The sequence below is a fragment of the Phyllobates terribilis genome, unplaced genomic scaffold (assembly GCF_046119375.1).
Source record: "Phyllobates terribilis strain yellow unplaced genomic scaffold, ASM4611937v1 Scaffold_11__3_contigs__length_659146591, whole genome shotgun sequence".
In the NCBI taxonomy this organism is placed as follows: Eukaryota; Metazoa; Chordata; class Amphibia; order Anura; family Dendrobatidae; genus Phyllobates; species Phyllobates terribilis.
Window position 1 is genome coordinate 306,131,460 of NW_027362771.1, and position 27,064 is coordinate 306,158,523.

General features: G+C 39.8%; 1 protein-coding gene across 1 annotated transcript in view; it reads left to right on the forward strand.

Moving 5' to 3' along the window:
- LOC141165106 (uncharacterized) overlaps positions 1 to 27,064 on the forward strand; it is a 196,685-nt gene that overhangs the window by 82,561 nt on the left and 87,060 nt on the right. The window contains exons 6-8 of the mRNA XM_073650747.1: positions 17,759 to 17,959; positions 19,080 to 19,354; positions 26,460 to 26,525. Coding sequence (XP_073506848.1) covers positions 17,759 to 17,959; positions 19,080 to 19,354; positions 26,460 to 26,525 — 542 coding nt within the window. The remainder of the gene's footprint in view (positions 1 to 17,758; positions 17,960 to 19,079; positions 19,355 to 26,459; positions 26,526 to 27,064) is intronic.

Here is a 27,064-nt window from a genome sequence, read left to right on the forward strand (position 1 = left end):
AATATTTTTTCAGAGGTAGATGCAGATAAAAATTATTTTTAATTTGCAGCCTGATGGAGGTCAGTATAGATGGACTAATAGAGAAAGTCCCACACACTGCTAGAAGGCCAAATATTTTTTCAGAGCTAGATGCAGACAAAAAATTATTTTGAATTTGCAACCTGATGGAGGTCAGTATAGATGGACTAATAGAGAAAGTCCCACACACTGCTAGAAGGCCAAATATTTTTTCAGAGCTAGATGCAGACAAAAAATTATTTTTAATTTGCAACCTGATGGAGGTCAGTATAGATGGACTAATAGAGAAAGTCCCACACACTGCTAGAAGGCCAAATATTTTTTCAGAGCTAGATGCAGATAAAAATTATTTTTAATTTGCAACCTGATGGAGGTCAGTATAGATGGACTAATAGAGAAAGTCCCACACACTGCTAGAAGGCCAAATATTTTTTCAGAGCTAGATGCAGAAAAAAATTATATTCAGTTTGCAACCTGATGGAGGTCAGTATAGATGGACTAATAGAACAAGTCCCACACACAGCTAGAAGCCCAAATATTTTTTCAGAGGTAGATGCAGATAAAAATTATTTTTAATTTGCAGCCTGATGGAGGTCAGTATAGATGGACTAATAGAGAAAGTCCCACACACTGCTAGAAGGCCAAATATTTTTTCAGAGCTAGATGCAGACAAAAAATTATTTTGAATTTGCAACCTGATGGAGGTCAGTATAGATGGACTAATAGAGAAAGTCCCACACACTGCTAGAAGGCCAAATATTTTTTCAGAGCTAGATGCAGACAAAAAATTATTTTTAATTTGCAACCTGATGGAGGTCAGTATAGATGGACTAATAGAGAAAGTCCCACACACTGCTAGAAGGCCAAATATTTTTTCAGAGCTAGATGCAGATAAAAATTATTTTTAATTTGCAACCTGATGGAGGTCAGTATAGATGGACTAATAGAGAAAGTCCCACACACTGCTAGAAGGCCAAATATTTTTTCAGAGCTAGATGCAGAAAAAAATTATATTCAGTTTGCAACCTGATGGAGGTCAGTATAGATGGACTAATAGAACAAGTCCCACACACAGCTAGAAGCCCAAATATTTTTTCAGAGGTAGATGCAGATAAAAATTATTTTTAATTTGCAACCTGATGGAGGTCAGTATAGATGGACTAATAGAGAAAGTTCCACACACTGCTAGAAGGCCAAATATTTTTTCAGAGCTAGATGCAGACAAAAAATTATTTTGAATTTGCAGCGTGATGGAGGTCAGTATAGATGGACTAATAGAACAAGTCCCACACAATGCTAGAAGGCCAAATATTTTTTCAGAGCTAGATGCAGAAAAAAATTATATTCAGTTTGCAACCTGATGGAGGTCAGTATAGATGGACTAATATAACAAGTCCCACACACTACTAGAAGCCCAAATATTTTTTCAGAGCTAGATGCAGAAAAAAATTATATTCAATTTGCAACCTGATGGAGGTCAGTATAGATGGACTAATAGGATGATGCTATGCCCAAAAGATTTTACTTCACTAGATGCAGTAAAAAAATTGGTATTCTATACACAGGTGGTATATCTTGCAACACAGATAGGCTACTCCACTGACTAACACACTCTGCAATAGGCCAAAAAGGATTAGCTTTGCTAGATTCAGCCAAATGCTGTGAAAAAAACTTGCACAGACCTGCCTGGCAAAAACTGATAGGAACTGATGTAACCTAGTCCTGAAAAGGACTGCAATTACAATTAGTCTTTACTCCCACAATCTATCTATTTAAGAGCACAGACCTGCCTGATAAAAGTCGTAGGAAATGCTGTAACCTAGTCCTTAAAAGGACTGCAATCACAACTATTCCCTACTCCCAAGCTATCTGTAGATTTGTGCGAAAATTGGCTTGAAATTAACAAGGTATAGCGCACACAGCAACAGCGGTGCCGTCTAACACGCAGCTGCAGCAGTGAGAAAATGGTGGCGACGGGGAAAATGGCTTGGTCTTATAGGGCAAGGACATGTGACATACACTGCCAATGACACATGCCCTTGCTTGTGTGAAAAAAAGCACTTCGCTCCGTGTGTGCGCTGCTGATAGGCTGACAGATTGCACCTCCCCACTGTAAATGCGGGAAAGAGAAAAAAAAATGGAGATCTTCATTATTCCTGCAGAGATCCATCCCCTGCCCCTCCCCCCACCCCGCTGTACACTCAAACTGCGTATTAACATTAATTTTCATCATTACTGAGAAAAAATCCAGTTATGATTTTGGTGCACGAACAGTTATCGAACATAACCTCGAACAGCCGAATTTTTCTCAAATCGTTCGTGTTCGCCGAACGGCTCGAACACCGCCCAAAACAGCTCGAATTTGAGATTGGCGAACAGTTCGAGTCGAACAACGCTCATCTCTAGTTTTAGATCTCTCAGATCTGGTCCTCAAACCATACAGTGCCATGCGAAGAGCAAGAAGTATAGCACAAGAAATTGGTCGTGCACATTGTACAGATGGCACTGTACAATGGTTTTGTGCAGGTTTGATGTGCAGGCAAAACGAGGACCTTCCTTTTTCAGGAGGTAGTCATCAAGGCCCTAATGTTTGGCAGTCAGGAAGGTGAGGGTCCCAGTACTTCTGAAACTGACGGTGCCCGCATCGTACCAGGTCAACATTTTCCTTGTGGGGTTACCCAAACTGCAAGGAAAGGAATAACACAAAAAAGGTGCACTCCAATAGGGGAATCCGAAAGGACACAATTTACCATTGTGAAATCTGCCCTGAGAAACAAGGCCTTTGCATTAAGGATTGCTTCAAAGCATATAGTAAATAGTTGAGGGCACAGCCGATATATGATCGGGATCACCGTGAGCACACTTAATATGAACTACCACTCCAAAAATACAGAAGTGTGCATAAATACCACAGGATCACCTAATAATAATCAAATAAAGTTTATTGACATTTTAGAGCAAAATCGACACTACATGATTAAAAATATTTAAAACCAGAAACACTGGAACATAAACATCCAAGGAGTTCAGATAAGGGCTCCTATCAACCTCACTACCACATATTTATAGAATCTGTCCCGGGCATCTTGTCAAATATAAATCACACCCTGATACCATATTGTCCTATGGCCCAATCAAGATATGCTAATAAATAATACCAGATAAATAAATACAATTGATCAGAACGGCATATGGTAACCATAGTACTTATGTACCCAAATAGTGGCTCAAAGCCATAGATCCAAAACCCTGAGCCAACTAGACCTTATAATGCAGGCTGCATAACATAATGGTATCATATATGCCCTAACGTCAAAATGAATCAGCCCATAAGGCAGAAAGTAACCTGTCAGAAGTCAGTGGCAGGCAGGTTGAGCCCATTATTATTAGGTGATCCTGTGGTATATATGCACACTTCTGTTTTTTTGGTGTTAAGCTTCAAAGCATATCACACGTCCATAAATTGATAAAATTTGGATTTACCCTGTTAACACACCACATTGTGAATTCATACACCAGTAAAACCAAAAGCATTATTCTAATTACTTATAACTATGCCTGTAGATAATTCCTTGAGGTGTATAGTTTCCAAAAATGGAGTCACTTGTGGGGGGGTTTCCACTGTTTAGGCACATCAGGGCTCTCCAAACATGACATTGTGCTTGCAGACCATTCCATCAAAGTCTGTGCTCCAAAACGTCACTCCTTCAGTTTGGAGCTTGGCAGTGTGTCCAAACAATAGTTTTCCACCACACATGGGGTATCGTCGTACTCAGGAGAAATTGCACAAGAAATTTTGGGGTCCATTTTCTCCTGCTACCCTTGGGAAAATGAAAAAAATTGGGGCTAAATCAACATTTTTGTTGGAAGAATAATTTTTTTCATTTTCACGGTTCAACATTGTAAAATTCTGTGAAGCAACTGTGGGTTTCTGGTGCTCACGACACCTCTAGATAAGTTCCTTGAGGAGTCTAGGTTCCAAAATGGGATCACTTGTAGGGGGTTTCCACTGTTTAGGCACATCAGGGGCTCTCCAAATGCGACATGGCATCCACTATCGATTCCAGTCAATTTTGCATTCAAAAAGTTAAACAGTGCTCCTTCCCTTCCGAGCCCTGCAGGGCACCCAAACAGTAGTTTTCCAGTACATATGATAAATCGGCATACTCAGGAGAAATTGCACAACAAATGAATGTATGGAGCATTTTCTCCTGTTAAAATGCAAAATTTGGGGCTAAAGTCATATTTCTGTGGGAAAAAATACAATTTTCATTTTTTCCCTCTACATTGCTTTTATTCCTTTGAAGCACATGAAAGGTTAATACACTTCTTGAATGTGATTTTGAGCACTTTGATTGGTGCAGTTTTTAGAATGGTGTCACTTTTGGGTATTATCTGTCACATAAATGGTGACACTTCAAATAAAGTGAGGTCCCTAAAAAATGGTTTTGTAAAAATTTTTTGGAAAAATGAGAAATTGCTGATAAACTTTTAACCCTTCTAACTTCCTAACTAAGAAAATTATGTTTAAAAAATTATGCTAATGTAAAGTAGATAAGTGGGAAATGATATTTATTAACTCTTTTTGTTACTCTTTGGTTTAAGAGCATAAAAAAAAAGTTTGAAAACAGCAAAATTTTCAAACTTTTTGCCAAATTTCCGATATTTCCACAAATAAACTCAAGTCGTATCAAATAAATTTTACCACTAACATGAAATACAATATGTCACGAAAAAATAATCTCAGAATCACTGGGATCCGTTGAAGTGTTCCAGAGTTATTACCTCATAAAGTGACACTGGTTAGAATTGAAAAAATTGGCCTGGTCAGGAAGGCTAAAACAGGCTTCGGGGTGAAGGGGTTAATATATACTCTCACCTGTGTGTTATATATGAATTTATTTATGTTTGATTATTTTAATCTATATTTAATTGTATATTAAGATTTATGACCTTGCATGGATTTATGATAGGCACAAACATACATAAAAACCATGGGGTCCTATAGCTAAAGTCCTAAATGCCCCTCTCTCATCAACATGTTCTCGCCCACTATATACATAGAGTATGTTATAAAATTGCTCACTTTGCCACTTTCCCCCCAGTGTGTGCACTGTGTGGACTGAGGCTACATACAGCAGTCGCAATCTAGTGATGTCATCTCTCCTGCTGCATTAAGACTCTGACTCTCAGGCTAAATGGTGCAGCAGGGAGCTGATGACTCCCTGTTATACCATTCTATTCAACAGTACTGCAACTTGGGGATGCAGATACCCTTGAAATTTTGACAGCACGCGGGGATGGGAGACAATTTTGCTTGGCACTGGGTCCTCAAGACTCACTGGCCCCATAGCGTCAGCATGGTGCTGCGTACTGTATATTTTTTGTTCCTCAAGCATAGAAGTATTGTAACATTTTGGTTGGTGATAGGTGATGAACGGGACTTAACGTACATCCAACCACCTAAATGCTGTTTTGACATTTGATAGTAGCATCTAAAGTGTTGAACTATTAGCTCTAATTTTAGCAGTTACAGTTGGGCGCCAGCTGTATAACACACCCAAAATGTGTTATGAGCCTGTTCTATACATTTAGTGCGCACATCCACTGAGGGTGTTGCCAAGTTGTTAATGGAGCACTAAACCTAGAAATTAATGGAAAAGTACTCAGCAAATATTGTTGCTCACACTGTGTGCCATCCTGAAGAAATGCATGATCATAATAAATCTACTAATAATCTAGTAGAGAACACAGATCAGTTTCCTGCTGATCTGTTCAGTTTTGGCTTGGGGAACTTTCAGAGTTCTGCTGCAGACAGGGCAAAGAAATCAGTCTCCTGCCTACTGCCAGTTTTCCTCAGAAAGACACAGCATTAGGGAAATGGCTGATACACCAAGAAGGAAAAGTTGTGGAATTATGGAATTCGCAAGCACAAGAATTGAAAAAGCCAAGGCAATTTGTGTGTTGGGGTAAGTGGTCTCCATCCTTTGATAGATGGTAATTCATTGCTCCTATGTTTATTATTTTCACAACTTTTTAATTGTTTTTTTTTTAAAGATGTAACCTGCTGGCTTTTATAAGAAGTATGCATTGGGGGGAAATGTTCCAAGCTAAACTCAAATATTAGCATTTTGTAGTCACTGTTTTCCTTTCACATGTAGTGCTGATTGAGAAAAGCTAGCATTATCTATCTTGCGTTGGGAGTACCCCCAAATCCAATGTAATTTTAATGCATTGACTTTGCTGCATTTTATGATCTTTTCAATCATATCATATGATCTAATATAATCATATTTATGTTTAAATCGTGAGTGCATGTGTATTTTTTTATATAGACTAATGTTATCAATGCGGTTATGAATAGTTGACTGAGGAATGTTCTGCTGCACTGAATGTACTTGAGTGTGCAAATCATCAAGATCTGCTGCTCGCAGCTTCCTTTGCAATTGCTGATGTCCCAGACAAATTATACCTCCCCTTATGACATAATCTCAGGAGTATGACCCGTGTGACATTCCCTCATGAAGGCCTCTTCATGCCGATATTCATATGGTCTCAAGGTGAAGACTGGGGCTTGAAAAGGAGTAATGGAGGCTAAAATTGAGGTCTATCTTTTTCAGCAATGAGTCCCACTATTGTCCTAGACTCAATAATAGCTGGAGAGTGGCCTAGGGACCTTGTGAGCAATGCCATGAAGAGGTTGTCATGAACATCGATTTGTGTTTTTTATTTTCTATTTTATCATCATTTGCTACCACATATGGCTAATGCAATATGTTGTTCCATTTACTTTGATGAATGGTATGTAGGGTTTACTACAAAAAAACTGAAATTCCCTTTAAGATATATGACCTTTTTCCATTTGCAAAAAGTGTTTTATCATTATGGTGTTTGTACTGTTCTTGGAGAACAGAGGTTAATTAGATGAGTGCCTCACTAGTTATTCTTTTACATATATACTGTATAATGGCTTTTATGTCCCTCTACAAAAGAGAGACATCCATTCCAAAAGTATGACAACATTTTGAAAGTACATTTATTGAGCTGGCGAGTTGGGACAAATACTAAGATTAAGGTCAATTTCCCTAAACTGCATAAAGTTTACAATTGTAGTAAAGCCGCACATTTGCAAAGCAAATATTTTTTGAACTTTGCAGTGATGTAAGATAAATACCGGTATGTTCCACTTTTAAATGTCAACCACACTTAAATTTTCACTTGAACATTGGAACAACAAATATCAGAATAGAAAATCATTCTGAAGTACAGACATCTGTCACTGATGTTTGTTTGAAATAGGCTGAAATAGCAGACACCTAAACAACGGTGACCCATACTATGGTAATAATTGTGAAGCTTTGTAGCTCTCATGGACTACTTAATGTCTTATTAACCCTTTCGCAACCTTGGGATTTTTCGTTTTTGGATTTTCGTTTTTTGCTCCCCTTGTTCCCAGAGCCATAGCGTTTTTATTTTTTGGTCAATATGGCCATGTGAGGGCTTATTTTTTGCGGGACGAGTTGTACTTTTCAACGCAATTACTAGTTTTACCATATCGTGTACGGGAAAACGGGAAAAAAATTTCAAGTGCGTTGAAATTGCAAAAAAAGTGCAATACCACAGTTGTTTTTTTTTTTTTTTACCACGTTCACTGAATGCTAAAACTGACCTGCCATTCTTATTCTCCAGGTCATTACAAGTTCGTAGACACCAAACATGTATAGGTTCTTTTTTATTTAAGTGGTGAAACAAAATTCTAAATTTTGGTAAAAAAAATAAAATAAAAATAGCGCCATTTTCTAAGACCCGTAGTGTCTCCATTTTTCGCGATCTGGGGCTGGGTGAGGGCTTATTTTTTGTGCGCCGGGCTGACGTTTTTATTGATAACATTTTGGGGTAGATCCAATGTTTTTATCGCTCGTTATTGCATTTTATTTCAATTTTGTGGCGACCAAAAAACGTAATTCTGGCATTTAGATTTATTTTCTTGTTATTCCGTTTACCGATCGGATTAATTATTTTTTTATATTGATAGATCGGGCGATTCTGAACGCAGCGATACCAAATATGTCTATGTAGGTTTTTTTTTTTATTATTTTATTTTGAATGGGGCAAAAGGGGGGTGATTTAAACTTTTATATTTTTTTAATTTTTTTAATATTTTTAAAAACTTTTTTTTTTCAGTTTTTGCATGCTTCTATAGTCTCCATAGGAGACTAGAAGCAGCAACTGTCCGATCGCCTCTGCTACATACAGGGGATCAGCAGATCCCCTGTATGCAGCAGAAATGGTCCTGTGCTATGAGCGCCGACCACTAGGTGGCGCTCATAGCGACCAGCTCATGACAACCGCAGGCGTCTGCTGCAGACCCTGGGTTGTCATGCCCGCCCATCAGTGACCCGCGATCACGTGACGGGGTCGCCAATGGGCGGGGCTTAGGACGCGTTTCCCGGAAGCGCGCTTTAAATGCCGCTATCGGAGATTGACAGCGGCATTTAAGATGTTAACAGCCGCGGGTGGATCGCGATTCCACCCGCGGCTGTTGCAGGCACATGTCAGCTGTAATAATCAGCTGACATGTGCTCGGTCCAGTGCGAGCTCACCACCGGAGCCCTCACTGAACCGGGGGATTACAGCCTGTGCGTACTAATACGTCACAGGCTGTATGGAGATGTTGATGCTGGCTTTTCAAGCACAAAGGAGGTAGGAAAAGTCTACATTGGATATAAAAAGTCATGCCTCTGATAAAGTGCCATGTTTTTGTCATGTAAAAAAATCATACCAAGATGAATTATTTCAGAAGTGTTCAAATCTTTTTCAGGCATTTCAAAAACCTTTAATGTCACCCATAATCTATTTTTTTACATGACAAAAACCTGGTATTTTAGCAGTGGTTTATAGACTTTTTATATCCACTGTATATACAGTGTACACTGCACTGATTTTTTCCCCCAAAATCTTCGGATTGTTCTGTTTTTTAAAAGTTGGCACAAAGAAGGAAATTGCATTAGAAAATAAAATAACTTTACCCACCTGTTAACTCCACTGCTACACCAATGAGACCTTTGGTTTCTGTGAACTGTTTGAATGTGATGATCACCTGAGTACACATCAATACCGAGCAGATCACAAAGAGGGATGAAATAGCACTGAAGTAGTGATGCAATTAGCAGGTGAGTCTAAGTTATAGCAGGTGAGTCTAAGTTATATTTGAATTTTAAGCCATACCCTACTTTGTGTCTATTTTTAAAAATCCTGGACATCCAACATCTCCCTGCTAAGGTCATACATCCTATATCTTTTTATCTGTGTACATTCCACTCCTTTTTTTGGCATCCCTGCCAATCAGCTGTTATCGGTCTCGGCAGCCGCCAGCCGGGAGTACTCACTTGCAAAGTTGGCCGTCTTCTGATAGTGACTGCCACATGGTACTACACATCCGCCTCTTATTGATTTGAATAGGAGGTGGATGTGTAGTACCCTACCTTGGTCACTATCAGAAGACAGAGCAGCTCCGCAAGTATTTCGGCCGATAAAGATAACAGTTGATCGACGGAGGTGACGGACCCCAAGCGATCAGACATTGATGACCTATCCAAAGGAAAGGTCTTCAATGCTCAAGTAGTTGGCAATGTCTTTAATCCTGTGAAATACAAGACCATCATACACTCCCATTGCTGAAAAAATATTGCTATTTTATGATCATTCTTTTTAAATATCTTGTATAAAAAGCCAACTTCTCTTGAATTTTAAAACCGTGGCAATATAAGCTTGAATTGGTTGCGCATTAAAAAAGAACCCTCACACAGCTCCATCAACGAAAAAATAAAACGGTTACGTCTGTTGCAAATTGGTGACACATAAAAACATTATATTATATTATTTTATTTGAGAAATTGGAATTTGTAGTTAAAAAGTAGTGAAAAAAAACAAACATTCTGTATTACCATGTCAGTAACTGTTATGATCTGCAACATGTACTAAAGAAAGGGGAAAGCTGTCCCTACAGTAAGACTAAGCTGAATCCCTATGATGTAGCGGGCTGCCTGTTCCTAGTGAACAGACCCGCCTTAGTCCTCGGCTAGTCTGAACGAAGACCTATAGAATTAAGGGAGGGGTCCCTAAAAGAACTAAGGACTGGGAGAAAAATGGGACACCTCCTTAACAGAGAAGTTGTTGCAGAACACAAAAAGACAAACTGACAAAAGTGTACTAGAGGTCCCAGAGGACCAAGCGAACTTGACAGAGAAAGGCACCGAAGCACCAGGCTAGAGAAACAGTCAAACACTGAAGTCCAGCACAGCCACAAGGGCGGAGCTGGAATATAAAGGCAGATGGTCACGTGACCGCAAAACACAAGATGGAAAAAACAAACAGGAGGGTTCTAACAGTACCCCCTCTTTTATGAGGATCCTCCGGATCCTCCAGGCCCAGACCTATCCGGAAACCTCCTGTGGAAAGCTTTAACAAGCCTAGTAGCAGAGACATCATCCGTCCTTACCCAGGAGTTGTCTTAGGGACCGAAATCCTTCCAGGAGATAAGATACTGTAATCTCCCTCTATGCCATCTAGAATTCAAGATACGAGAAATTTCATATTCGCCGTCTTCCACAACAGGAGGAACTGTGACAGTGGCGTCCCCATCAGATACATCAGCCTTTTTCAACAAGGAAACATGAAACACAGGATTAATCTTCCAGGAAGTAGGGACATCCAACCTAACAGCAGATGGGTTAACAACCTGAAGCACTTTAAATGGACCCACAAACTTAGGACCCAGCTTTTTAGAGGGAATCCTCAACCGCAGGTTCTTCGAGGACAACCAAACCATGTCACCCACAGTAAACAAAACCTCCTTACGTTTCCTGTCAAAATACTTCTTGGACTTCTTGTTAGCCTCTTGAAGGTTGCAACGTACATTAGTCCAAACTCTCTCCAAATCACTGGAAAAATTCTCCTCCTCCGGCACCGCTGACCCCAATTTGGAGAATGAACCAAAAGACGGATGTCTCCCAGTACAACAAAAAAAGTAGAACACCCAGCAGAGGAGGATGTATGATTGTTAAGAGCAAATTCTGCGAGAGGCAGAAACTCAGACCACACCTCTTGATTGTCCGCCACAAAACGACACAAAAACTGTTCAACATCCTGGTTCTTTCTTTCAGTCGGTCCATTAGACTCAGGATGATAACCAGACGAAAATGACAAATGGACTCCCAACCTGTCACAAAAAGCACGCCAAAAGCGAGCCACAAACTGAGGTCCTCTATCAGAAACAATATCCGTGGGAACGCCATGGAGCTTGACAATCTCCTTAACAAACGACTTAGCGAGTGGTTTGGCGCAGGGCAACTTAATAAATGGAACCAAATGACACATCTTACTAAAACGGTCCACGACCACCCAGATGACAGTAAAACCCTCGGACACAGGAAGATCAGTAATAAAATCCATTGTGAGATGCGTCCAAGGTGCACTAGGAACCTCCAGAGGGCAAAGTAACCCCGCAGCAGGAGTATGTGAAGCCTTTGACCTAGCACACACCGTACAATAATGCACCCACTTGATGACTTCCTTCTGCCATCCAGGCCACCAAAAACTGCGACTGATAAGTCTCTTAGTCTCCGAAATTCCTGGATGACCTGCCAACCGAGAGTCATGACACTCCACAAACAAATCTCTCCTAAAGGCTCTAGGCATGAAAAACCTCCCATAGGGAGTGTTAGAAGGAGCATCATCTTGAGCTTTCAGAATCCCATTCTCCAAAACGGAGTCCAATGCCGCCACCACAACTCCTTTCTGTAAAATGCTCTCCTCCTCCTCGGCACCGACCGTAGGAGAGAAGCTGTGAGATAAAGCATCGGCTTTAACATTCTTAGTACCACAGATATAGGTAACAGAAAAATGAAACCGAGAAAAAAAAAAGTTCTCACCTAGCTTGATGGGCATTCAAGTGCTTGGCAGCATCCAAATAGATCAAATTCTTATGATCTGTGAAAACCTGAATAGGAAATCTAGCGCCTTCCAAAAAATGACGCCAATGTTCAAACGCAAGTTTAATAGCCAGCAACTCCCGATTTCCAACATCATAATTCAGTTCGGTTTCCAAAAATTTTTTAGAAAAGAAGGCACAAGGATGTACTCCACCCTTGTCCTCCTGAGACAAAACTGCTCCGACCCCCACTGATGATGCATCGACCTAGACCAAAAAAGGCTTGGTCTCATCAGGCTGCATAAGGATAGGGGCAGAACTGAACCTCTCTTTGAGATACTCAAATGCTTCAATGGCCTCAGTAGTCCACTGGGCCGTATTCGCACCTTTCCTGGTGAGATCGGTTAGAGGTTTAACAATTACAGAAAAATTCTTAATTAATTTCCTGTAATAATTGGCAAAACCCAAAAATCTCTGTATAGATTTCAAACCAATAGGCCTAGGCCATTCCTGCACAGCCTGAACCTTCACAGGGTCCATCTCAAAGCCCTCGCTGGAGACAATGTAGCCCAAAAAACTAATTTTCTGCACAGCGAACTCACATTTCTCCAGCTTAGCAAAGAGTGAATTATCACTCAATAACTGCAAAACTTCACGTACACTCTGCCAATGGGACTCTAGATCTGGTGAGTAAATCAAAATGTCATCCAAATACACAACCACATTCTTACCAATCAAAGGTCTCAGGATGTCATTAATAAGGTTCTAAAAAAATGCTGGTGCATTGGTAAGACCAAAAGGCATCACCAGATTCTCAAAATGACCTACCAGAGTGTTAAAAGCAGTTTTCCATTCATCACCCTCCTTCACTTGTAACAAATTGTATGCCCCCCGGAGATCAATTTTGGAGAACCACTTGGCCCCCGCTAATTGGTTAAACAAGTCAGGAATTAACGGCAATGGGTAGGAATTGCGTTCGGTAATCTTATTAATTTCACGAAAATCCAGACATGGACGTAAACCGCCGTCCTTTTTTTTAACAAAGAAAAATCCAACTGCCACTGGCGACTTAGAAGGTCTAATGTGACCAGCAGCCAGGCTAGTCTGTATGTACTCCTCCAAGGCCTTTCTTTCAGGGATAGTCAGATTAAACAAGCGACTCTTGAGAAGAGTAGCTCCAGGAACAAACTAAATGGCGCAATCATAATCCCTATGAGGAGGTAAAACTTGCGACTCCTCCTCCGAAAAAACCCTCCAAAAATCTTGAATAGGTACCGGTAATTCTCCTTTTTCCACAGCCGCAATGTGACCATTACAACATTTATCATAGCACTTCGGAAACCAAGACTTAATCACATTAGTAGACCAGTCCAATAAAGGATTGTGCAGTTTTAACCAAGGCAATCCTAGAACAACTGGAGAGGGTAAAACAACCAAGTCCAAAATTTCTTGGTGAACTCCATTGATAGTGAGGGGAAATGCAGCAGTCTTGTGAGTAATACATTTCAAAGGAGTGTTATCAATTGCAATCACAGAAATAGGTGATGACAAAGGTTTGGATTTCAATTTAAGGTTTTCCAAAAACCCTTTATCAATCACATTAAGTGTTGAACCACAATCCACAAATACCTGAAATTCAATCAAATCTCCCTGCAAAGTAGTACTCCCAGAAAGAAATACTCCTGCAGAGCGTAAACAAGCTATACTGGCGTAACTGACCTTTTTCTTTTCTTTACTTAAACGACGCTAACAATACTTAATCAAATGGTCAGCTTTACCACAATAAAGACACAATCCCTCGGTAAACCTCCGGTCTCTTTCCTGAGAGCGGAGTGACATCGCCCCAACCTCCATCGGTTCTCCGCCGTCAGAGCAGATTTTCTGGGGACTAGGAACTGACATTACAGGAGTCTTTACCTCATTGAACCTGCACCTCAGTCTCCTGTCTATACGAACAGCTAACTGCATAGCATCCTGCAGAGTCTCAGGTGCAGGGAATGCAATTAGCAAATCCTTAACCCTTTCACTCAGACCAGCAAGAAATAAACATCTCAGCGCAGGATCATTCCACTTAATTTCTGAAGCCCATCTCCTGAAGTGTGTGCAATAATTTTCAACATCATCTGACCCCTGATTCAAACGCCTGAGTTTTGATTCAGCAGATGAGATTAGATCAGGATCGTCATATAATAGCCCCATAGCAGAAAAAAATTCTTCAACAGACCTTAAACACAGATCATTATACTGGAGAGAAAAGGCCCACCCCTGTGGTTTATTGCGCAAAAGTGACATAATAAAACCAATGCTCTGTGATTCATTCCCAGAGGACCTTGGTCTCAAACGAAAATATAACACACAAGCATTTTAAAGGAAAAAAAATCTTGCTGTTTACCATAAAAAACATCAGGCAGTCCTACCTTGGGTTCGACAAAATGCGCCCCAGAACAGCTACTCACGTGTTGCTGAAGCTCGGACACCTCCAGAGACAATCCCTGCAAGCGTTGAGCCAAATCCTGGACGGAAACCATACTGATCCCCGAATTTCTTTCCTTTTAGTTTTTTTTTAGTCTGGACTTACTGTTTTGATCTACAACATGTACTAAGGAAAGATAGGGGAAAGCTGTCCCTACAGTAAGACTAAGCTGAATCCCTACGATGTAGCTGGCTGCCTGTTCCTAGTGAACAGACCCGCCTTAGTCCTCGGCTAGTCTGAACGAAGACCTATAGAATTAAGGGAGGGGTCCCTAAAAGAACTAAGGACTGGGAGAAAAATGGGACACCTTCTAAACAGAGAAGTTGTTGCAGAACACAAAAAGACAAACTGACAAAAATGTACTAGAGGTTCCAGAGGACCAAGCGAACTTGACAGAGAAAGGCACCGAAGCACCAGGCTAGAGAAACAGTCAAACACTGAAGTCCAGCACAGCCACAAGGGCGGAGCTGGAATATAAAGGCAGATGGTCACGTGACCGCAAAACACAAGATGGAAAAAACAAACAGGAGGGTTCTAACAGTAACGACCCAACTCTATAAAAAGAGCATCTTACGTCCTGCCCAATGAACATCATAAAATAAAATAAAAAGTTCAGAATTGGTGTTTTTATGTTAACTTGTTTCAGGATAGGTGGAGTAAAAAGAGATAACTGACTTATCCAGTGTATACTGCAAAGTGGTAGCAATAAAAACTGCAGCTCTTCCTTCAAAAAATATGCCCTCACACTGCACCTTAAATTGAAATATATAAAAGTTATGGTTTCCAGAATATATATGATGACCCAAAAATATTTTTGTTTTTATTCAAAGTATTTTTATTGTTTAAACTTTGTAAACATTGTAAAACATAAATAAAAGCATTCAGATATTTTTGTAATCATAATGAATAAAGTGAATTTGTCACATATACTACACAGTCAACTCTTTAAAATAATAAAGCCTAGTTAGGAAAAATACTAAAATTAGCATTTTTTGCCACCTGCTGCATATTAATTTCTTTTGGAGTCAAAATAGTCATTACGCTTGTTGATAAATACTTTGAAGGTTATGGTTTCCAAAATATGTTCATTTCTGTGTGATTTACTCTGTACTAATACCTACGGGGAGCTGAAAATACAACACGTCAACAGATAACTATTCCGGAAAAATTTGCACTCCAAATGCCAACGGTTCTGAGCTCTGTCATGTGCCCAAACAAATTACGGAATTTGTGGTACTTTTTTTTTCTTATTACCTCTGGTAAAAATGAAAAATTTCACAGGCCAAAGGTAAAGCAATTTGTGAAACACCTGTAAGGTAGAAATGTTCACTACACCCCTAAATTCCTTGAGGGGTGTAGTTTCCAAAATATGGTCACTTCCGTTGAGCTTCCAGTGTACTGTTACCTCTGGGGCTCGTCAAATGCCATATTGCAGCCGAAATATGTTCCTGCAAAATTTATGCTCCAATAGCACAAATACCAAAATAGTAGTGTACAACCACAACCACAAGTGTATACTTTTTAATTGTAATTTTTCTTTTTTGTAGCCCAGTGCAATAAAATAATTATAAAACACCTGTGGGGTCATAGTGCTCACTATACCCTTAGATATGTCTCTTGAGGATTGTCGTTTCCAATATGGGGTCACTTGTTTGGCATTTCTGCTGTTCTTGTACTTCTGGGACTTTGCGAGTGTGACATGGGACCTCCTTACCATTCCAGAAAAATAGTACTCCTTCCCTTTTGAATGGTGATCTTTCCTTTCCCTTTTCATATGCAAATACAGTGGAATTCATCACTAATAGGAAGAGATTTCGGGATAAACTGGGTAACAAATTATAGGGTTGTTTTTTCTTTCTTTGTGGTCAGAAAAATCTAAGACTAAAAGTTCATTTTAGTGTAAAAAATTACATTTTTATTTGTTTTCATTTCACTTTGTAGTAGTTCATGTAGAAGTCCATGAAGGTTTAACAAGCTTTCTAAATACTATCTTGAGTACAATATGGTGTGCACTTTTTAAAATATTGTGATTTGTAGAGGGAGACTTCTAATATATATGACCTTCAAAGGCACTTGAGAACCGAATCGACCCCTAAAAAAATAAGTTTTTTGAAAGTTGAAAATTTAAAAAAGTTGCTCCTAAACTTAGAAGCCATCCAATGTCCCCCAAAAAGATATGGACATTTACAAATCTACGTAGATAGAAAGTATACAGAAAGGAAATGTTAACTATTAATTTTTTCCAAATGTTTTGTAAATTTCAGGATCTGACATATGTAATTATTCTCCAGGTAGTATGCGCTCCCGGAACACAGTAGGTAGGATGCGGTGATATATTAAATAACCAAATTTTATTAACATAGCATACCCTGATCTGATTTAATAAATTTAAAACATATCAACATAAACCTACTATTAATGTAAAATGCAATAAATATCGCATAAACAAAAAACATGCCAGCACCTTGGTGATATTTTAGGCATTTTACAAACATTTTAAGTTTTCCAGCATAAAAATGTTTGGACTCTCCAGCTCTGATGATTTTATAAAGATATGCAGAATGTAGACATATCAGTAATTGGTATATATGGACTCGGCACATGGTAAACTTTTATCTTAAAGAGGTGTTATGTATCCAGTTTTCTGTTTTGGTCATACTTGTAGCCACTGATATAAATTTTTATGCAAATTGTATGTAACTAAAATTAATTTTGACGCAAAATAGCATAAAGTTGCCTTTGTGTACAAAGTGCTGAGTGGCATTTTAAAATGTGCCAGGTGCTAAAATGTATATTTATAGAGGTTTAGCATCAACATTCTATTTTGTAATTTAGGTTTCATTTGTAAATGTCAAAATTTGAAAAGTGTCCTGGCTACCGGTTGAGAAAATGTTGAAAAACCCCTGGCTGAGAAAGGGTTAAAATTCTTGCATGATGGTTATTAGCCATGGAATAGCGTTCCATCTAGGTTCAAACAGGTTAGACTACCATGATGAGATGACACATTTTTAAACCAAGATAATTACATTTTTCAAAATTCTTGGAAATGTAGAATAATTACCGTACATTTTTTCCCAGTCTACTGCAATGAATGTTTTGTATTTTACACGCAGAATTCAATGACAGGGATTCCTAATTCATTGCATGTTGATCTGGTACATGATTTACTATAATAATAATTTTTACTTCTATAGCGCCAACATATTCCGCAGCACTTTAAAATTCAGATGTAAACTGATACTTTTCTGTTCTGCCATCTCTATCCCTTTTTTTATATCTGCCTATAGTATATTAAATTATATAAACATATACTGTTGTTTTTGTTCTTTTAACAGTTATATTCTCTTGATGGAATTCAGAATCTTCCTAAACTTTATGAACTATCTGTTCAACACAATGAGATCACCAGCCTTCTTCCTCTTGCTTCTTCATTAACACTTATTGTTCTTAACGCCTCTTATAACAATATCAGTTCCTTATTAGAAACTGTACAATTATTGGGTGGACTCAAGCATCTCAGTGAATTGAAATTGAAAGTAAGTGTACTTCAATATGTTATGATATCCACAAATGTTCAACACTGCGATACATTTTCACAATATACCATTGTTTTACTTTTTCATAATTTAAAGGGAGCCTTTCAGCAAAGAATAACTGTTTAAGCCTAGTACATGCGCCAGGTGCACCCTTGGTATGGCGAAACACATGTTTTCCCTCTATCTCTACCCCACCCTCTTCTTTGAATGACAGCGCTGGCTTTATAGAACCAGAGAAGAGCAGAGCTAGATGGAAGATAGAAAACAAGTAGGTAGGAAGGTGCACTTAAATGTTTGGCCATGCCAAGGGTGCACCGAGCACCTGTTCTTGGTTTGAACAGTCATACTGTGCTGACCAACTCACTTTAAAGCCTTCATCATCTGAGCTTAACCAATAGTAATAAGTCATTAGAAAAATGTAAAAAACAGTTTTCATATTTTTTAGAGAAAACACATTCATACTTCAAAATAAATTATGTAATTATCTTACCTTCTGTTTTAATGTTTCCATTCTGACACCTTGATTTGTCATCCATGATGGCATCATGTCATGTACTCATCGCGGCAACCTATTTTAAGGATTTTCTTTATAATATAAATTGCTTCAAAGTTATTGCGCAGTGTAATGAAATTGACCAATAACCTCAATAAATTATTTGCTATGGCCCCAATTCATCAAGTTTGTTGTTTTGTACACCAGTCTTGATGAAAAGTGTTGTGGCTAAAGAGGAGCTAAATTCATTAAGATGTGTGTACCTGTAACTGAATTTAACAAATCTTTAAGGTGTTGTGCACTTCAAGATATTTGCTCTAGTTAGGAACTGAACAATATTTCTGTCGTCATTTACTCCATTCTTGTGATGTAAATTATTTTGTCGGTGGCGCTCAGCCATGCCCCATCATAGTGAGCCTCAATACACTTTTCAAAAAGTTTACAGACCTGGCTGGGACTTGATTAAAAATGACAAAAGTAACAAAATTGTCTAGTCAAGAAAGTTACACTGCAAAATAACAGTATAGTAAATTTCCCTCATTATGTTAATTGCATTGGTGTGATTTTATTTCCACCAAGGAAGCATAATACGTATTTTTTGACAAATTTCTCTTTGTTTTCTAACAGGGAAATCCTTTGGCTGAAAGTAATAGATATAAAACATCATTGAAGCGACAAACGTCTATACGCATCTTGGATGATTGTGTTCTGAGAGACCCTTCTGATATTGAGACTTTACCAGCATACCAATCAATACTTAGACAATCACTGAATAGTCTATATGTTGGAGATTACACAAGACAAAAACTGAAGGTTACAGTTAAAAAATCCCAACTGGAGAGAATTAGGAGTAAACAAGAAACAGTAGATAGTAGTATCCATCACTTCCATAGCAAGATAAGGTGAGGATGCAACATTTTTAATATTTGACAATTTGGCATATCACTATGGTTTGGATCCCAACCCGTCTTGACATTTAAAGCTCTGAAGTGCTGCTTTAGCTCCTACACACTCTTTGTCAGGGCCATAGCCCAGCTCCATCTATGTAAATTGGGGTACACTACAGTTTCCTGCAGGGTCAATAGCTGGTAGCGATATGCCATCATTCTCTGTAATGAAACAAAACAACGAACATTTAACCCCTTTACCCCCGAGGGTCCAGGCCAATTTTTACAATTCTGACCACTGTCACTTTATGAGGTAATACCTCTGGAACGCTTCAACGGATCCCACTGATTCTGAGAGTGTTTATTCGTGACATATTGTACTTCATGATAGTGGTAAAATTACTTCGACATCACTTGCGCTTATTTGTGAAAAAAACGGAAATTTGGCGAAAATTTTGCAATTTTCAAACTTTGAATTTCCATGTCCTTAAATTAGAGAGATATGTCACACAAAATAGTTAATAAATAACATTTCCCACATGTATACTTTATATCAGCACAATTTTGGAACCAAAATTTTTTTCGTTAGGGAGCTATAAGGGTTAAAAATTGACCAGCGATTTCTCATTTTTACAACAAAATTTACAAAACCATTTTTTATGGACCACATCACATTTGAAGTGACTTTGAGGGGCCTTTATGACAGAAAATACCCAAAAGTGACACCATTCTAAAAACTGCACCCCTCAAGGTGCTCAAAACCACATTCAAGAAGTTTATTAACCCTTAAGGTGCTTCACAGGAATTTTTGGAATGTGTAAGAAAAAAATGAACATTTATTTTTTTTCACAAAAATTTTACTTTAGACCCCAATTTTTTTATTTTTGCAAGGGTATCATTAAAAAATGAACCCAAAATTTGTTGTGCAATTCCTACTGAGCACGCTGATACACAATATGTGGGGGAAAATCACTGTTTGGGCGCACGGCAGGGTTCGGAAGGGAAGGAGCACCATTTGACTTTTTGAATGTAAAATTTGCTTGAATAATTAACGGATGCCATGTTGCGTTTGGGGAGCTCCTGATGTGCCTAAACAGTGGAAACCCCCCACAAGTGACCCCATTTTGGAAACTAGACCCCCCCAGGGAACGTATCTAGATTGTGATGAGCACCTTGAAGCCCCAGGTGCTTCACAGAAGTTTATAACATTGACCCGTAAAAATAAATTTTTCACATTTTTCCAACAAAAATGTTTTTCAGCCTCCAATTTTGCATTTTCATAAGGGTAACTGGAGAAATTGCACCATGCAATGTGTTGTGCAATTTCTCCTGAGTAAGCCAATACCTCATATGTGGGGGAAAACCACTGTTTGGGCGCACGGCTGGGTTCAGAAGGGAAGGAGCGCCATTTGACTTTTTGAATGTAAAATTTGCTTGAATAATTAGCGGACGCCATGTTGCGTTTGGGGAGCCCCTGATATTCCTAAACAGTGGAAACCCCCCACATGTGACCCCATTTTGGAAACTAGACCCCACAGGGAACTTATCTAGATGTGTGGTGAGCACCCTGAACCCCCAGGTGCATCACAGAAGTTTATGACATTGAGCCGTAAAAATAAAATTTTCACATTTTTCCAACAATAATGTTTTTCAGCCTCCAATTTTGCATTTTCATAAGGGTAATAGGAGAAATTGCACCATGCAATTTGTTCTGCAACTTCTCCTGAGTAAGCCGATACTCCATGTGTGGGGGAAAACCACTGTTTGGGCGCACGGCTGGGTTCGGAAGGGAAGGAGCGCCATTTGACTTTTTGAAAGCAAAATTTGTTTGAATAATTAGCGGATGCCATGTTACGTTTGGGGAACCCCTGATGTGCCTTGGCAGTGGAAACCCCCCACAAGTGACACCATTTTGGAAACTAGACCCCTCAAGGATTTTATCAAGGGGTATAGTGAACATTTTGAACCCAGAGGTACGACACAGAATTTTATAACATTGGGTCATCATATTGAATAAGTTGTCATTATTCTTGAGTGCAAGTGATCTCTACTTGAGTTTGCATCGGGTACTCGGGTATGCACCAAGTATCGCGAGTGCTCAAGTGACATGCTCGAGTCTCCGCCCGCATGTTTCACGGTTATTAGACACCCAAAAAAAAACATGTGGGGATCGCTCGTGAATGGCAGGCAATCCAGCAAGGTATTTTTGGCTGTATAACAGCTGCAAAACATTTGGGACGGAGACTCGAGCATGTCACTCGAGCACCCGCTATAATCTGTGCATTCCCGAGCACCCGATGCAAACTCAAGTAGCGAGCACTTGCGCTCAACATTAGTCGCCATATCGTCATAATTTTTTTTCCTTTACTTCTGAAAAAATCCCAACCCCAACACAAGCCTAACCCTAATACAACCCCAACCCTAACCTAACCCTAGCCCAACCCTAACCCTATCCCAACCCTAACCCTAGCCCAACCCTTACCTTAACCCTAGCACAACCCTAACCATAGCACAACCCTAGCCCAACCTTAACCCTAACCCAACCCTAACCCTTGCCCAACTCTAACCCTAGCACAACCCTAACCATAGCACAACCCTAGCCCTAACCCTAGCACAACCCTAACCTTAGCACAACCCTAACCCTAGAGTTTATTTTTACGCCGTTCCTCGCACGGTGTAAGTGATTAGACGACTTTATTCTTCGGATTGGTGCAATTACAGTGATACTAGATTCATATCGAGTTTTTATGATTGACAGCTGTCACACACTAAAAAAACCTTTTTTTTGCAAAGACTAGTTTTTGCATCGCCATATTTTGAGAGCTATCATTTTTCCCTATTTCGTCCGACAGAGTCATGTGATGGCTTGTTTTTTGCGGGACAAGTTGACGTTTTTGTTGGTACCATTTTCGGGCACGTGACATATTTTAATCGCTTTCTATTCCGATTTTTGGGAGGCAGAATAAATAAAAACCAACAATTCAGGAATTTTTTTTTTATGCCGTTCTGCATGTGGTAAAATTAATAAGGCAGCTTTATTCTTCGGGTCAGTACGTTTACAGCGGTACCACATTTATTTTTTTTATGTTTTGGCGCTTTTACACAATAAAAACTATTTTATAGAAAAAAGAATTGTTTTTGCATCAGTTTATTCTGAGAGCTTTAACTTTTTTTATTTTTCGGCCGTTGGAGCTGTATGGCGGTTTGTTTTTTTTGGGACAAGATGAAGTTTTCAGCAGTATCATTTTTATTTACATTGGTCTTTTTGATCGCGTTTTATTCCATTTTTTGTTTGGCGGTATGATGATAAAGCATCTTTTTAAGTTTTGTTTTTTATTTTTATTTTTTACTGTGTTTGCTAAAGGGGTGAACTAGTGGGACAGTCTTATAGGTCAGGTCGTTCTGGACGCGGCGATACCAAATATGTGTACTTTTATTGGTTTATTTATTTATTTTTTTCACAAGATTATTTATTTATGGGTACAAACTTTTTGTTTTTGATTATTTTTTCAGGTTTTTTTTTTTTCACTTTCTGACATTTTTATTACTTTTGCACATTGTCCCACTATGGGCCTTTCACTTTTTGCAGCCTGATCGGCGGTATAGCATAGAGAGCAGCAGCTCCCTATACTATGCAGTCTGCCAGCGCTGCATAGGGAGAAGTTACTTTGGTCGTGCACGGCGCATTCGGGGGTTAATGTGCAGGGAGCGGTGCGGGGCTGCTCCCTGCACATAGCACCAGGTGTCAACTGTGACAATCAGCTGACACCCGGCGGCGATCTCGCCCTCACCGCTTGTGTGCGGGCGAAATCGCCAAGGCATACTAATACGTATCTGGCCCATAAGGCCCAGGGCACAGATACTTATTAGTACGCCTTGGGCCGGAAAGGGGTTAAAGAATAGACATCATTTTAATTTTTATTTTTCGTAAATCAATAGTACACATGAAAATAAGCAACTTTGTAATATATTTTATCAGAGAAATCTTCTTCTTTCTCTTCCTGGACTGATCATTCATTTTCAAAATTCTCAACTTACTGGTAAAATCTGTATTCAGTGGAGACAGATTTTGATATTACTGTGATAGGAGTTGGCAGGTGCTACTACGATTCTATGTAAAGGGGAGGAGGGGGTGGAACTAGAGGCTTTTCCTCCCTTCTACATAGAATCTCAGTACCAACTATCTACATTACTATGTCAGTAATGTAACATTCTGTCTTCACTGAATACAAATTTTACCTGTGAATTGAGAATTTTGAGAATGAATGATCAGTCCTGAGAGAGAAAGAAGCAGATGTCTCTTATAAAATATATTACCAAGTTGCTTATTTTCATTTTTGTTTCTGATTTACGAAATAAAAATTAAAATGACGGGTACTCTTTAAAGAAAGTGGGCTACATTTCCAGAAAACAGCAAAGTAACATGCAATTTAGATGCTTGAGCACCATGAGCATGGCCATGCACTCTGGAGCACTACTAGCTGCATTGTGATTAGTATTTTATGCTTGAACTGAGCAATACTGTTTTTTCCTCTGACCAACACTGCTTACATAGAAAGCTATAGGATCAATTTTGAGATCTCTCTGCTGTTGCTTTTTTGACAGTTTGCTTTTGTAGAAAGCTTGTAGGAAATATGACAGATATGTAAAGAAGTAAGGTGTAGTACCCAGAAGCAGCCACATAACAAGTAATGTATGTAGCTCTTTCAGCTATGTACACTCTCTACATTTGCTGGAGCAAATATCTGATGAACTGTGGGGGTCGCTGGTGTCGCTCACCTACTGATCTGACATTTGATGACCTATCCTTCAGATAGCCCTGGACAACCCATTTAAAAATCTTAAACAAATCCCATATATGTATGCTTTACCACCACTCCATGCAAACCCCTCAAGGGGCATTTGCACTGCAAAATAATCATAAACAAGCATTGTTAAAAACGCTAATTTTACTACTATCTTGCAAACTGGCTGCCGATCACTCAATGAACAACCAAAACATTCACTTATTGGGTGAAATGATTTTATGTGCAGCACAAAAATCATCATTGTTGGCATTAAGCGCATTGTCCTATGTATACAGGACTCACACTGCCAGGAACCATGGCAGCCTATGTGTATCTTTTTCACTGGTATGACTGTGTAAACAGGCATTCAAACGATCACCGATCAGTGAAAGTTTACAGATTAGCCGTTCTACAATGCCAACTGGTTGGCCAATGTAAACAGACCATTATGGTAGTTGTACTAGTGAGGTAGAAATAGGACTACATACTACTGATCATGGGGATCATGGTTTAACCCCAGATCTTTAATGTTTATCATCTTTAAATGATGATAAATACCATATTTTTCGGACTATAAGACGCTCCGGACCATAAGACGCACCTAGGTTTTAGAGGAGGAAAATAGAAAAAAAATGTAAGCAAAAAATGTGGTCACGATGCACTGTTAAGGGGGAGCGGGTCTGCTGCTGACACTGGAATAGGGGTAATGTCCCCCAATTCTGATAATAGGTAGATATGCCCCCCCTTCCTATTATACGTGGCTCCCATCCCCATCCTGATATGCATGGCACCCCGCATCCTTATCCTGGTATGCATGGCACCCCTCATCCCTATAGTAGTATGCATGGCACCCCTCATCCCTATCCTGGTATGCATGGCACCCCTCATCCCTATCCTGGTATGCATGGCACCCCTCATCCCTATCCTGGTATGCATGGCACCCCTCATCCTTATCCTGGTATGCATGGCACCCTTCATCCTTATCCTGGTATGCATGGCCCCCTCATCCTTATCCTGGTATGCATGGCCCCTCATCCTTATCCTGGTATGTATGGCCCCCTCATCCTTATGCTGGTATGCATGGCACCCCTCATATTTACCCTGGTATGTATGGCCCCCTCATCCTTATCCTGGTATGTATGGCCCCCTCATCCTTATCCTAGTATGCATGGTCCCTCTAATCCTCATCAGGCTGCACATAAAAAAATAAACACTCCTAACCTTTCTTCTCTCTCCTCCAGCTCTGCAAACTGTCTGCCCGCACTGATCTCTACATGTGAGCCGCGCATGACGTCACTGCTATGCGCGGCTCACAAGGAGAGATCAGCTGCCGGAAGTTATCATGAATTATCATGAAGTCACTGCTCCCCGCGCACACATTCCCGGTGTGGGGAGCAGTGACTTCATGCTCCTTAATAGCGGCACACAGTGTATCAGCAGCGCGGCTCCTTCTGCTGCCGGGCGATCGCGTGTGCCCGCTGTTAAAGGGCATAAATATTCACCCCCTCTCTATGCCCATGGGCGTGGGGAGGGGTGAATATTCATGCCCTTTAATAGCGGGCACACGCGATCACCCGGCAGCAGCAGGAGCCGCGCTGCGGCTACGCTGTGTGCCGGCTATTAAGGAGCATGAAGTCACTGCTCCCCACACCGGGAATGTGTGCGCGGGGAGCAGTGACTTCATGCTCCTTAATAGCCGGCACACAGCGTAGCCGCAGCGCGGCTCCTGCTGCTGCCGGGTGATCGCGTGTGCCCGCTATTAAAGGGCATGAATATTCACCCCTCCCCACGCCCATGGGCATAGAGAGGGGGTGAATATTTATGCCCTTTAACAGCGGGCACACGCGATCGCCCGGCAGCAGAAGGAGCCGCGCTGCTGATACACTGTGTGCCGCTATTAAGGAGCATGAATATTCAGTGCTACCCACGCCTATGGGCGTGGGGAGCAGTGAATATTTACTTTCTTTAGCAGCGGGGACAGTGTAGGCCGCAGCAGGCGGCTGCTGCTTCCTGTGCACCGCTCCTCCGCCGCAACCGCTCCCCCCAGCACAGTATATATATACCCCCCAGCAACATTCGGACTATAAGATGCACCCCCCATTTTCCTCAAACATTTTGGGGGAAAAAATTGCGTCTTATAGTCCGAAAAATACGGTATATATGGGGGAAGGAGAGACATTTAAATGTTATTCCTGTCCCTTCATCTGATTATGAGGCACACCTCTGCTTCAGTTATATAGCTTTATCTGTTTGTCTAAACATGAAGTTTATCTATTTGTCTAAAGGAGAGTTAATGTAAGTTTTGCAGTTCATTTATATTTTTTAAATTACAGGGATCTACAAGAGGAGCTAATTGAATTTGAGGATAAAGTGAAAGTTGAAATGGAAAACTGTATTAGGTAAGTGCACAGTTCAAAAAGAAAAAATGCTGTCATTAAAAATGTCAACTTTCAAAATGCACATTTTATAAGTTTGTTTGTAAGTTAATTATTGTTTCATTTTCTCCTCAATTTAATTCACATTGAATCTGCATTAAATAGAGATAATCTAATCTTTTGAAATTCAGATTTGCCAGGGTTGGCAATTTTTTCCAAGAATTTATTCATTGTGAATCCAATTGCCCTGAAAAGATGTGTAGAACAGTGTGAGGTCTCCTAAAACTGTATCCAACCCCTTTCAATCTCTTTACCACAAATATTGTCTTAGTAATGGTGACCTCACCATAAAAACAGATGTTAACCCAGTAGTAACCAACAGCCCATTTAATAACATAGAACATCAATAGACTTTTCCCAGTTTTTTAAATAAAACAAAAAGCAGTCAAAAAATTATCCACACAGCCATTTGTGATCAGGTTTATATTTTTAGGCTGGGAAGGTCTCTGGTTATTGGGCCCTTCCCCGCCTAAAAATACAAGCCCGCATCCACGCCAGATTTG